This window comes from Rhea americana, unplaced genomic scaffold (assembly GCF_003343005.1).
Source record: "Rhea americana isolate MKP2758 unplaced genomic scaffold, rheAme1 scaffold_135, whole genome shotgun sequence".
Taxonomy (NCBI): domain Eukaryota; kingdom Metazoa; phylum Chordata; class Aves; order Rheiformes; family Rheidae; genus Rhea; species Rhea americana.
This window is the reverse complement of record NW_028185428.1, coordinates 1,181,622-1,194,951: the sequence shown is the minus strand read 5'-3', so window position 1 is coordinate 1,194,951 and position 13,330 is coordinate 1,181,622. Positions and strand designations below refer to the sequence as shown.

The 13,330-nt window shown below is 47.0% G+C and overlaps 1 protein-coding gene across 1 annotated transcript in view; it reads right to left on the bottom strand.

Annotated features, from left to right (window-relative positions):
* SH3PXD2B (SH3 and PX domains 2B) overlaps nt 1-13,330 on the bottom strand; it is an 88,158-nt gene that overhangs the window by 26,862 nt on the left and 47,966 nt on the right. The window contains exons 4-5 of the mRNA XM_085298129.1: nt 6,633-6,709; nt 3,547-3,638 (exon numbers count right to left, since the gene is read on the bottom strand). Coding sequence (XP_085154255.1) covers nt 3,547-3,638; nt 6,633-6,709 — 169 coding nt within the window. The remainder of the gene's footprint in view (nt 1-3,546; nt 3,639-6,632; nt 6,710-13,330) is intronic.

Below are 13,330 nucleotides of genomic sequence, written 5' to 3'. Positions count from 1 at the left end.
TGACCTGCTGAGAGACGCTGAGAGCAGGAATTTGATGATTTCTCTCCTTTGAGCACTATAGTTTTCACAGGGCTTCCATCCAACACTGGGCAAAAAAATCCCACGTGCCCATATATTGCTAAGTTTCAGGAGGATTTATCTTTTCATAACCATTTCTTTTCTCCCTCAAGAGCTTTGAGGAAACAGCTCTTCCCAAATTTAACCAATCCCTCAGGATTACAACCCCACTCCTACACATCACGGGRCAGCCCTCTGACGTGAAATTAGTTTACTTATCCCAGTCCACAACTTCCCAGATAGGAATCCACATAATAAAAGCCACTGGTTGTCACTGCCAGTGGAAACACCATAACTTAAATCCACTCTTCTTTTTGAAGTGGTCCCTCCAGGAAGAAGGATGCTGGAAAGCTGGCGAGCTTGTGGAGGGGATGGAGCAAGGCCTTCACCCCCTGCTGCATCCCTGGACTGCTAGAGACTCCTGTCTCAGCTCCGTTTCAAGCTTTGATCTACTGTCCAACTGGAAGCAGTAGGAGAAAAAGGATGCACAAAGGCTGCATTTGACTCTTTCCCTCTCTGTTCAGTCCCTTTCCACTCAATCTCCTTTTGCATGTGCCAGAAGGAGAGCAGGGGATTGTAAAACAGGCCAGGGACTGAAGAAAGCTTCGAATATACAGCTTACAGGGCTGGAAGCCAGCTGTAACTTGTTTTTGTTGGTGCTCTCAACACAGGCAGATGGGCACTGAAGAAAACCGAACTGCAGGAAAGAACAAGGAAAGCCCAGAATCAGAGYGCCAGCTGCAGGAGAACAGACAGCAGAGGAGCACAGAGATAGACGTGCGGGCTGTCCAAYCTCCTCCCTCCATTCCCAAAYGCTGCCAAATCCAAGAACTAAATTCACCCTTTGCAGTTAAACACAGAGCTCCGCGGACCACAGCTAACTGTAACTCCTGACTCTGGAAAGCGGTTTCAGGTTGCTGGGTGATGCCAGTTGGGTGGATTCTCCACCCACGCCACAAGGAAAAGAAAACAGATGGGGCGTACAGCACAGGCCCCAAGGCACAGCCTGTCACCGTGGGGCAGCCCCTGCTGCCCCAGGAGCTGTAGGGACCTGGGACAGGCCCTGAGCCGCCGGGCTGAGGAGCTGTGGCTCTCACCCAGACGAGGGACGCAGAAGCAAGGGGAGCAGGAAGCCTGCTGGCCCCGATGCCGCTCGAACAACTGCTTGGCTTGGCAATGAGCATGCTGACCAGTCCTTTTTTCCTCCTTCATTCCCGCCTTTCAGCCACCCAGCATAAAAAGCTGCCTTTTTTTGCTCTGTTCATGGCCTGGCTCCCTTTCAAATTCCCGGAGAGAAGTATTTATCTGCYTTATGAATGATGACATCCGGCCAAACCCCAGACACGCCATCACGACTGATCAAGCTCAGCCGTCTATCATAGTTCTCATATCGTTATTGGTAAGCTGGCAGCGTGACAGCATTCAGGGCTAGGGAAGTGGCTCCCACCAATCTCTCCAGAGGAGGGAGAGTGTCAAGGACTTTTATTAATTAGCATTTTGAATTGTAGCTAATAAGTACCCCTCSAGCATTCAGGCTGGAACATGAAACACAACAAAGACGTCCTTGAGACACAGTGGCATTTTGTTGCTGGAGGCAAATGGACAAGAGTCACCCGCTAATTCCTGCTTGGTCCTGCGAACTCGCCTCTCCTCCCAGAAGAGGAGCTGGCAGCCGGAGGCAGCCTGACCCACTGTCAAATTCAAGAGCGTGTCCCTGGCTCACCCATACAGTGCTGCCACGGCCAAACACCCACAAACGCAAAGCAGCTGCAGTGGGCTCCCTGTGCCCGCGGGAGCTGCACACAGCATCCAAGCAYAGACCCTGCGACGGACCTGCTCCTGTGGAATTATACTTTGGGCTGATGCCTCTCTTCTCCTTTTCTAGTTAGTTCTGCTGAGCTTGGATCTGGGAGACAGTCTGCAGGGCAAGGCAGTGATGTGGACCACCAGGAGCAACAGCTTCAAACGCAGGGAGCACAATGAGATACATGACCTCGGGGCTGACACACAGGGTGTCCCCCAAGGGTGTCCCGGAGGGCCTCCGCACCTAAATTTGCTCCTTGTTCTGGCTACACATTCCACCCTGTCWGACTTCAAGCCAGCACCTGGCTCAGTCTATGAGGCAAAAGTTCAGGTCATAAAAATGGCTGTAAGACCAAAGGGGAGGGGGCCCTTCAGTCTACCATGTGTGATGGTGCCTCAGCTACAAACTGGTTCAGAAGGTTTGAACCTTGCACAGAGCAGCTCATCATCCTCTCGTGCAGAGCTTGAAGGCTCACACACCGGCAGCCCCCAGCCACTCCAGGGGCTGCTAACCCTGCAGTACACCCCATCCAACAGCCTTGCAAGCTCATCTTTTCCTTGTGTCTCTTTCCTGCTCCTGACCTACTGCATTAGCTGAAGGACAAGTGACAGAGTGGCAGGTTAAGTGGTGAGCGCTAGCTGGGGCAGGACGGACGAGAACGCCAGCCGACAGCACGTGATTAGTTAATGGGCTCTGGGGCCCTCAGACCAATTTAATCAAGTGACTGTTAGCTGCAGAAGGAATGACAACAGGCCAAGCAAATAGAAACGGGAGCCAAAAGTGTAAAGCAGGGAGGGGGCGGAAGGGAATTTAGTGAGTGAATGAAAAAAATCTAAAAYCCAAGGAAAAGATACAATCCACACAAGCGTAACACTTAGCTGGAGACCTAAAAGACTCAGTGTTCCATCTCAGAGGAGAAAAACAAAATCCTGCTATCTGCTTCCACACCCTTCCAATACAAAACAATGTCAAATCAATTTAATGCCTTTCCTTGCAAAATTAATCAAACCTCTTCCATTGCTCAACCTCTGGTAGAGCTGCACATAGTGTCACATGCAGCATAAAAAGAGTGAGCAGCATAGCAGGGGATGGAGGCGGCTGGTCAGATTTATGCTGCTTATGATTAATAAGAGATGGGTGGCTCCTGGCCAAAGCAGCTCATAGTCACAAGACTTATAACCACATAGGGTTGCGTAAGGCACGCGAGATTCCTTGCAAAGGTTCCTTGTTTTGAATGGAAAGCAAGAGTCAGGAGTGTTGTTATGGATGGCTCATAGAAATGGCTAAGGGAACGAGCCTTTCAAACGAGGCAGAGGTTGTTAGGAAATGAAAGTCAATTYCAACTTGGCAGTTCCCATGTGAAATGAGGCTTTTCAGACTGACCATGTTTTTACCAGCAGTAAGTGGCACTGTGGCTGACTCAGGAGAAGAAAACAACATTTCATGGAGTCCCAGAGAAGYGCTTCCACTTCCGCATGGGAAGAAGGCTATGCAGGCACGTCCAGATGAAATTGCACAGCCACCATTCCCTCTCCAAGGATATCATGAAAGCATCTACATCCCAGATCTGAGAGTTGCAAGGAGATCTGTCTATGGATGCCAGACTCCTTGAGAGGCTGGGGAAAGTCTGCATTTCACTGSTGCCCCTGCAGTAGCTCTGAGGAGTCGCTGCCCAACCAACTTACTCTTTGGGGGGAGTCAAGTCGTCAGGTCTTGTCTCAAAGAACTGAAGAACCTCCTCACACTGAGAGATGTAGGGAGGCAGCTGGATCAGAGCCTGTGGATGAAACAGAGACACCAGTGACACGAAGCACGGCTCTCAAGAGTAGGCAAGGAACTGAGTGAGGACCGGCCTTCGGATCGCAGGGGACAAAGTCACAAAGCTGAAAAGCTTGGCACATACCTAGTCCCCAGCAAACAGGGAGCACAGAGCCAGTGAGGGGACAGCTATGGCAAATACACACCAGAATGGAGCAAGCCACACGGAGCACGCAGTTGGACCACAACTAAAGACTAAAGGGGAATAAGTAGAGACTGCCCAGGCCCATCTTAGGCCTGCTCTAGCCTGTCGGACAGAATGTCCTTGCAGTGTAGGAGTCATGGGGCTGCCCACCCTGACCACCACCCACCCAGCTATGGCAGGGCTCTATTTCCTGCAGCTCCCAGCAGCATTGCATGCACAGAGCTGTTTTTCCTCTGGAAAGGATAAGCAGTCCAAACAGGGTATATTCTCACTCCCATCAGTCCTGACTTTCACAACACAGAAATCGTCTGTTGGGMCATGACAACTCAGGAAGAGGCAGAGGGAGAAGGAACAGCAGGCAAAAGTGTGGAGACCAGCTGGCCAGGACAAAGGCTGGAGGGGCTGCTACTCATGGCAATGGCAGGAATTTTAAGCTGCCTCTGCACCTCCCCTGTCCTTCAAGGAAGTCTTTTGCAAAAAGACAGGCTTCAAAGGCAGGAGCTGCAGGGTGAGAGTACGAATGACTACACTGTGGTGTTTGTGGGAGCTGTGGGGACAATGCTTGGAGCACCAATATTTGTTTTGGGCCAGAACCATTGCAGATGCCTTCCAATTCAGACTGTAGATGAGGCGGTAAGACTGTACCAGGAAAGCAGGGTGGGAGCAAACACCAGTGCAGAGTGCACTGTTCTGATTTCTGCTCGTTGGAAGGAACGTAGGCCATGATGGAGGTGACTGCTAAAAGTTAAAAGAAGTTGAAGAAAGAGGATTTGGAAGCAGGGACCAGTGCTGCAGCTCTGCTTCCCAAGCTGGGGCAGATATTTGACCAATTTCCTACAGAATTCCTTCTCCCCTCCACTTAATGTCACAGCAGTCTTGTGACACAAGCATGGGCAAACTGTGAATTTCTGCTTACTTTTGTACCAGAGACAAAGCCACATATGCAAAGCCCTGGGGTTACCACACATATCAGATGCGGCTCCACACTGACCTAATTGTGGGCCCCTAAAAGCCCTTCCAGCCATTCATTGCGCAGTCACTCACTGCCAACACAGCAGACAGTCAAACCACTAATCAGAGGCCTGCTGCAATCAAGATTATGTGAAAAACAGGAGGAAAAAAAAAAAGCTACTCACTCTCTGGCTTTTGGGTGCACAAATAGCTGTCTAGCAGATCAGATTTTCATGGATGCCATTTCCATGTGGTAAATGGCATCCATGGCCGCAGCTCAATTTTCAGGGCACCTTGAAGTAAGCCTACCTAGTCTTGACTCACTCGACACAGTGATGCCTGAGCCAAGCAAGCCCACCCTCCAGGTGGGGAGGGCCATCAGCGCAGGGCTTGAGTTCATGTTGCTGGAAGCMCAGCAAGTCACCTGCTCCGTGACCTACAAGCCTGAAGAGAAGGCCATTTACTAAAGACAGATTCGTCGTATCAGATTGAAATCCATTTACCATTTTCTCACTCCAGGGAGTGCGACAGGATTATTCTCTAGCAGGGACTTTTCTAGAGGTCTGTCTAGTCTTGTAGGGGCAGAGCATCTCACCACCACAACTCTTTTTATCTATAATCAAATCAAGACTTCCTCAAAATCCCTTAAGCTGGAGGAAGGCAGTKCCCACATTCAGGGGGGAACGTAGAACATAAAGAGAATAAACTGGAAAAAAAAATTCAGACCTCCACTGCCCCTCCTAGTCAGTCCTGGTACAATGAGTCCTTTGAAAACTCAGCTTAGAACGGGTTACTCTTACCAGCTCTGATTGTTTTGCTGCTTTTCTTGGACCTTACTTTAAATCGCCCAGATTTTCAATAAGGAGGGAACCAGAACACAGCCCTTCTCTGAGTCCAGCAAGAGCACTGCCTTATGAAAGCAGCGGTTCCTGCTTGGGGTTTTTTTTCCAGAAAAAAAATGCCCTAGCAACATCATCTGCCTTATACTTAAGCACAATCTTCTATTCATAAAAACATAGAGCAGATTATCACAGACTTATAGGGAAAAGATATGGATAATCAACTATGTTTTGCCTCTTTGAAGAGACGATTTCTGATGGCTCCCAGTAAGTCTCTACAGCTAAAAAACAACTTATTCTGTGCAAATAACTTAGAGTGGTCACCAAACCTGCAGGAACTCAATGAGAAATGAATGAAAACTCTAAATGGCAGAGAGAGCATGAGCTAGCTAACAACAGGCAGGTACGGGAAATTGGGAAACAAGAGCACGGCAAAAGGAAGGTGAGGGTGCAGTAGACAAATGGGGACTGGGCTGCATTAWAATGGAAACTCGGAGAAACATGGGATAGTCCTATGTGTACACACGCATCAGACTATTATTCAACATCAAAGAAACATGCCTTGAATGTGGAGATATATAATGGTTGCAGGTGAGTTTACGCCCCAGATTGGGATCATCCCACCAAGAAAGTGCTGTCTCCTACATAAAACAGCAGGTCCGATCAGAAGGAGAAGGAACGGCTCCCTGAGAAACCAAGTCCTTCATGCCTAGCTTGAGAAAGAGAAGAAAAGAAAGCGACAGCGAAGCAGCATGGTGGGAACCAGAGTGGAGCTGGGCCATCCAGCACACAGCACGTGCAGGCCTCAGAGCCCGCAGAGCTCATCACGCAGTACAAAAGGAGAATCAGCAGGAGGCTGTCTCATCACAGAGGTACAAATACATGTTTTTATAGTGAGGGATAGCCCACACTTCCAATTTTCCCAGCACTGGCACACAGTTATGTTCCATTAGCAGAACAGAATTTAGCCTCATCGAAGTGGTAGCATCTTTGACTGAAGTTRAAAACCTCCCCTTACCTTGCAGTATTCATCGATAGGTATCAGACGCTTGACAGCAACATCTCGGATGTGACTTCGGCGGAAGAGGATCTTCCCTGAAACAGGAGAAATGAATAACAGGAGAAGAGCAGGTCAGCAAGATGCTTCCATTCAGGTATTATCTCCTTTGAACCACTTTGTCAAGAWCGATTCCTTACACATCCTGTTCTAGCAACAGCACCTTACCTACAGAGAAGTGCGTTCCCTCCCATGGATTAAATACCGTATTAAAGCACCCTTAAATGGCAAATATATTTAGRAGAAGGGATAAGGAGGAAGAAACAATTACCAGCAAGCTACAGTCCCATCTTCCCTCATCAGCTGAGCTTCCCTCCATGTGGTAAAGATGGAAGAACAGCTCCTATCAAAGCAAGTGCCTGACACCTTGCAGTCTGCTGGCGTGCAAATTCAGAGGCTGCACCAGTCACACGTGCTGGACTACTGCTGTAGAGTCATGGGTGTACAGGTCAACTGACAAATAGAAGCACTTGCCCGAAAAGCAGATGTCCTTGCAAAAGACAGCGTGGACCTTAGCCTTGCTCCAGGCCTCAGCTTCTGAGCTTGAGGCATTCAAGCCTAGTGTGGACAGAAGCCAACCCAGAGGGCATCTCTTTGTGCAGCTCCAGTGTTGAATCAGCCCTGGAAGCCACAGTCTTCGGACTGTAGCTCTGAGTCAGACCTATAGGATTTTCCTTCCTGTCTGGGGTTTATTTTTATTCTCCATTAATGGAATCCTCTTGCCATTCCATTTCCTCTCCTCTCACTTGTGGCACAGGCCTGCTGCCTTTGAAGTCTAACGAGTCCTAAATGCTTCAAGCTGCTTTCCCGGAGAACGGCCTCTCTTAGCATTTAACAAGACAAAAGCCATTAACAGACAGTGAAAAAGATGCATATATAGATGGAGTGATCAAAAGGGCTGGTACGTGGTAGGATTTCAGAGCAGCACTTTCCAAAGCACCAGGAATATATATTAGCACYGATTTGCAATACAATAACCTAAAACATGGTGTAGGGAAAGGGTAATAAAGTTTCCTCAAGTTCTTCCTGACATCTTCCATATGCCAGGAATGAGTCCCTTTTTGTCCCTGCTTGGATTTCTCACCACAGTGTTACGACCACTGAGATCGCTGTGTCTGTCCATGCAACCCCCTTCCCTATCAGAGACAGCAGTGGGCAATCCAGAAGCCAAACTCCTCTCATAACCAAATATCAAAACACTCTCTCCGCAAAGAACATCAGAAAAGGAAAAAGCACTCTGGAGAGTCACACAACCCTTAGCTGTACCATAGCTAGCTTCACCCTCGCTCAACCTTTGCAGGAGCTGAGGCATTGCAGAAAGGAGAAGCTCAGAGATACCAAGGTATCTGTGAACAGGATGTGTCAAAATGACCACATCTGTCACGATTTTTAAAAACAATGCTATGTCACCATTCTGCTACTTCCTGAACTGTCCAGGAACTGGAACATACACGACTTCTGCAGCCTGCCAACACATTTTTTTAAACAGAGATGAACTGAAACAACTCAACTTCATCGTGTAAGGAGCATGAATCAGAACTTTATGGAGGAGCCAAGTCTCCTATTAGGCTCAGCTAATGCAGAACGCCTTCAAAACTGGACTATCAAAAGGAGCACACAGCACTCTCMGTCAGTATTAGCTCTATACTTGCCCTCCAGTGAAATTCAAAGGGTCAGATTGTCTCATACCAGAAGGATTGCTTCTCATTTGTGTCATGCTGACAGCGAGGGGCTGAGATGTTCATGGTGGGAAATGCTCTGCTCTAAAATGCATTCCTTCTTGCAGCCTGCCAGAGCCACATCTGGCAGCCTTCACGGTATAGTGAAATAAAAAAATGCCTTTCTGTACAATCTGTCCTTTTGTTTTTTGGAGGATCAATAGGCTGGGAACAAAACTTGTCTGGAAAGACTAGGAGCAGTAAGAAGCTCAGAGGTCCCTTCCTTGCCTCTAGCAATTATTTTCCAGCAGGCAAGTAAATACCAACTGATTTCCCCTCTCATAAGGTATCATGGTATATTATCTGCATGGTTTTTTATTTAAACAATGATTTTTTAAAAGATGAATGGATCACAGTACTTTTATTGCCAATTGAAAGGAATAGCTGTATTGTTTTTAAGTGTGCCAAGATGAAATCACTAATGGGTGGATACATTATAAATTTCTAAAATAACAAACTCTGGGTGTGGGAATACTTAAGTGTTTAATGAACAGATGTTAGTGAATAACAACAATAAAAGAGTATAGTTATGGGGAATAAATACATCACAACAAATGAAGTGATCTTAAATTAGCCCAGGCACTGAAAGTATAAACCAACAAGAAATCCATTTCCCCTTTTGATTTGCTCTAGGGCTAATACTTTCCAACAAGAAAGTTTATTTTCTAAAAAAAAGTTGTTTTTTTTTAACAAAACATCTAATTAACAAAACTGCAGATCGTCCCAGTGCTGCCAAATACGGCTATTAAACCTTGAATTGGAGAGCGAGAAAACAGCAAACCGTTTTCCCCCTGCAAGGGAAGGATGGACAACTTGCTGGGTCAAGGGGATGCAAATGTGGAAATCCATGGCACATTTTCCTTTGACCATATCTGCAAAACAGGAGTAACTGCTGCCACTGGGACTTTTCACATCRCTTAAGACTATCTAATGCAGAGGAAATGCACAGTGTCATTCATCTCGAGTCTGCATCCATCATTGCTTTAGCTCCAGGAGATACAGTGAAGGCAATGGTGCCAATTGCCCACATCTGTTTCTGTGTGTCCTCTGCTTTGTACATTTTTTTGGCTGCCTCTAGGAGCCTGCAACAACTCCTAGCCTGGTGCTTGGCAGGCGAAGGCATGCCACGCGGAACAGGAAGAAGAAACATCAGCAACAAAAGATGCCAGCAGAAAAGGGGGGGAAGTCCCTGGGGCTTGATTACTTTCCACAAAGTCTCACAACTAGCTGTACTGTTCCCACAATAATTCTGGAGCACAAGAGATGCAAAGCTACAGGAAAGGGAGAGCAAAGTTAGCAGCCTTCATGTTATCTAGCAAGACAAGGGCAATGACAATCGTGATGCAACCGTTCAAATCCTCRGCTCCTGCATGCCTGTAAACTCAGCAAAAATTACTTCAGTAACAACCACCTCAACCTTTTGTGTAARAACATCCTTGCATGAGATTCACTTTAGTTACTGTTTAATCCTAACATCCTCATAGCAGTGCTCCTACCCTCAGCATCAACATCAGCATGAGAAATACAAAGAGGAAAATGGGAAGGAAGACAATTTAGCAAGTYTCTCTCACTAGTGGTTTTCTTTTATCAGCTGGAAAGGACGTACTGCCGCAGGATCCACTTCACTAGCTCCTCACTGTTCCCACAACTCAAGCACTCAGAGGGCTGAAAGGAAATGATTATATTTTCATATTTACCTATGAATAAGGTTATGTACTTGCAGTCAGAGCAGAGTCTCCTCCCTATTAGCAGAAGGCACTGCACAAGAAAATGCARTAAAACACACTGTCCTTTATCCACACAAAGCAAGCTATGAGAAGTGGGCTGAACTTTTATCACTTGGGAACGTGCCAAGTAACTTGACTTTGGAAAATTAGATGGAGGGAAGGTACCACCATCGAGCAACTGACCTCACAAGTCTCCGAGCCTTAGGGCGAAGTACCCCATACTACAGGACATATTGCCTGCTCTGTCTAGGTCTTAAAAAACAGAAAACACCTAAAGGAAATAAGTGGTCCCTCTGAGTAGGGCAATGGGTCTGAAGATACTCTGTGTGCACGTTCAAATTTAGAAAGTGTTCTTTCTTCATTTTTCTGCATTATACAACACTTTGCTCTGGTAAATACCTTTATGAAGTGCTACATTATATTCATATAGCTATAGCTGCACTAAAGCATTGCACCTGCTTTAATTTACATTTGTCAYTTCCTTTCACAGCAGCAGCTAGGTGTTTTGCAAGCATCTGATGTGTAAGTGTTACCTGGAAGTATTGTTATTCTCCATTAGCATTTTGAATGAAGATGTCTGACCAACACAACTCTCATTTTACAGTTGGAAGGAATAAAGCCAAAAAGGAGAGAGCTGAAATCAATGCAACTCCTTAAAAGAAATAAATCAAAACAAATGAAGCCTCTTTTCACTGATCTTCAGTGCAACAATGGGAGGACATTCCCTGTGATATCTCCCCTTATATCATGTTTCATACACTTATTGACTGGTTACAGCTGCTGGGGAGAATTAGGCAAGGCAGATCAGTTTATTATTGTAGGGCTGCTCTGGAGTAACAGGGATTACTTTTATTTAGAAAAAAGTAAACCACCAGAATTTTTTACCCCAAGAGGACATCAGAGTCAAAAATCAGATTTCACCACCCAAGAATAATAAAAATATCTAGCTCTTTATGTAGTGCTTTCCAAAAATCTCCAGGTCCTTTAGACATGACCCAGAAGCAGCAGGGGCAGGTGGGGGATCCCAGCCACAGCAGTTTCCAGGCACAGACCCCTGCCACTCCTGCTCCTCATGATGACCACAGGGAAGGAGCAGAGAACAACATCCAGCCTCTGCAGAAGCTCTGAAGGCACTTGGAGGGCGATGTGTGCTTGTTGTCRCCCTGCTGCTCTTTATGTGCTGTGCACCGCTGCGGGGCAGCTGGTCCCACCAGGACTGCTGCCAAGGCAAGCTGCTCCCCAGAGATTAAAACAGCTCCTGCTAAAGCGACTGGGACTTTTACTAACCCAAAGAAAAGATGAATCCCAGAGCAATCAAGCAGCAGAAGTCACGTCTCCTACTTCCCTCTGCTTATTCCGGTGCTTGTTTATTCCTTTTTAATTTTGTGCTGACCTTGGTCTGTTCTTAAAACTAACCAGCTACCTGGATGCATGCTTCTCTGGTGGGGAGCACCCATGCGTAATCCTCCGAGATGTCTCTGATTGGACCAGCCCTCAGCAGCTGTGCTCAGGTCCTCAGTAAGAGCAACAGGGTSAGCACAGCTGGCTCCCAAGATGGGACTGGAGACAGGGGAAAACCTAACCAAAAAATCCCAGCCTACCACAAAGCCAACATCTAGCCACATTTGTGGGACTTCTGAGATGGGAGGAAGCATCCTGTCTCCCCAGCACAGCAGAATGAGGGTAAATGTGGTAGACCTTGGAAACAGGCTGGAAACACAGTTATGGGCCCTCAGTTAATTCATGCTTTTTYCCCTTGCTCTGACTCCTCTTTTGACCCATCTGATGCAATCTTGCTAGCTCTGACGCCTGCTTTGTTTCAGAGGCTCCATTTCCTTTCTTTAGCAGTAATCAGCTCTGAATTAATGGGAGGGAGTTGTTATTGTTCCTTGCCCTACTAGAGGAGGAGCCTGGAGAAAAAAGAAAAAGAAAAAACACACAGTACAGAGCCTTGATGCTGTTTTGAGACACCATCCATTCAGTGGATGCAGCTCACGACTTTCTGGGACATGACGCTCTCCACTTCTGAAGTTCTAGCTATGTTCTACCACTTCAGCTACAYTCCCCTTTCTTCCCTTCTTCAGCAAGCACATCCCCTCCTTCCACCACTGTTATTTGCTTCCATCCATGGTGGCCAGAGACCAACCACACATCAGCAGGAATTCATCTGATATGACAGATTGGTAGCAAATTCATCTAAAGTGTCCCTGCAAACCTTACATGAGCCAAAGCTGTCACATGGCATGTCCTAGCAGTCCTGCTGCCTGGAGCTCAACCACTTGCCAAGCATCTGACCCCAGCCAGCTGACCACTAGCCTYACACCAGAGCAAGGGATGCCTTGGCTCTTTTGGGCTCACAGCACCCCAGYTACCTCCTGCGGCTCTGCACAGACAGTACAATGTTTCCAGAACCAGTTCAATTTTATTTGGAACTGATGGTACCAGGATCCATTGTGCGGCCCTGTCAGCTCCTCAAAGGAGCCCATACAATGTCCTTAATACAACTACAGTTAGTCTTAAGGTAAGAAACAAACCTGTTTGTTTCATTGTGGTTTCACTGTCCATCTGTCCCTCCAACCCCCTCCTTCTCTACCTTTCCCAATGGATCAAGGATTGGATCAGGAGAAACATGTATCCCATGGCGGGAGTCTCTCTTGTCTTCAGACCCAGCGATTTTATCCTTGTCCATTTTTACGTACCAGCGAAACATTGATGGCTGCTCTGTTACCCCTCTAGGCTGGACACATTCATCCACGTGCTRTCCTGTCCCCACCCTTAACACTGCCATGAATCTCACTCCCTCCCATTCCCTTTCCCATCCACCTCCTCACTTTCGGCTCCAGCAAAGCAAGGAGCCGAAAGCACCAGACAATATTGTCTGTTAGCAATTACATKGCACTTTCCAAATGCCACTGACAGCACAGCTGAATCATCAGTTACCATGTGCTGCCCAGCTGGCTACTCAAACAGGGAATCACATGTGCGCCTGCAGGATGCAGGGATGGAGGGCAACAAAAGATGATGCACACATGGCTAGGAGATGGCTACCTTCATCTYCCAGTTGATTTGAAATGTGAATCTTGCTTCTGTTTGCCCTACACTTGCTTTAGATTGTCAAATTTCTAAATAAGCATCTTAATGTTTTGTCCTGTGCTTTGTCCCATACTAGAGAGAKGTTTCCTGCAAACATTGTCAAGCCACCAGTGTGCTTTCC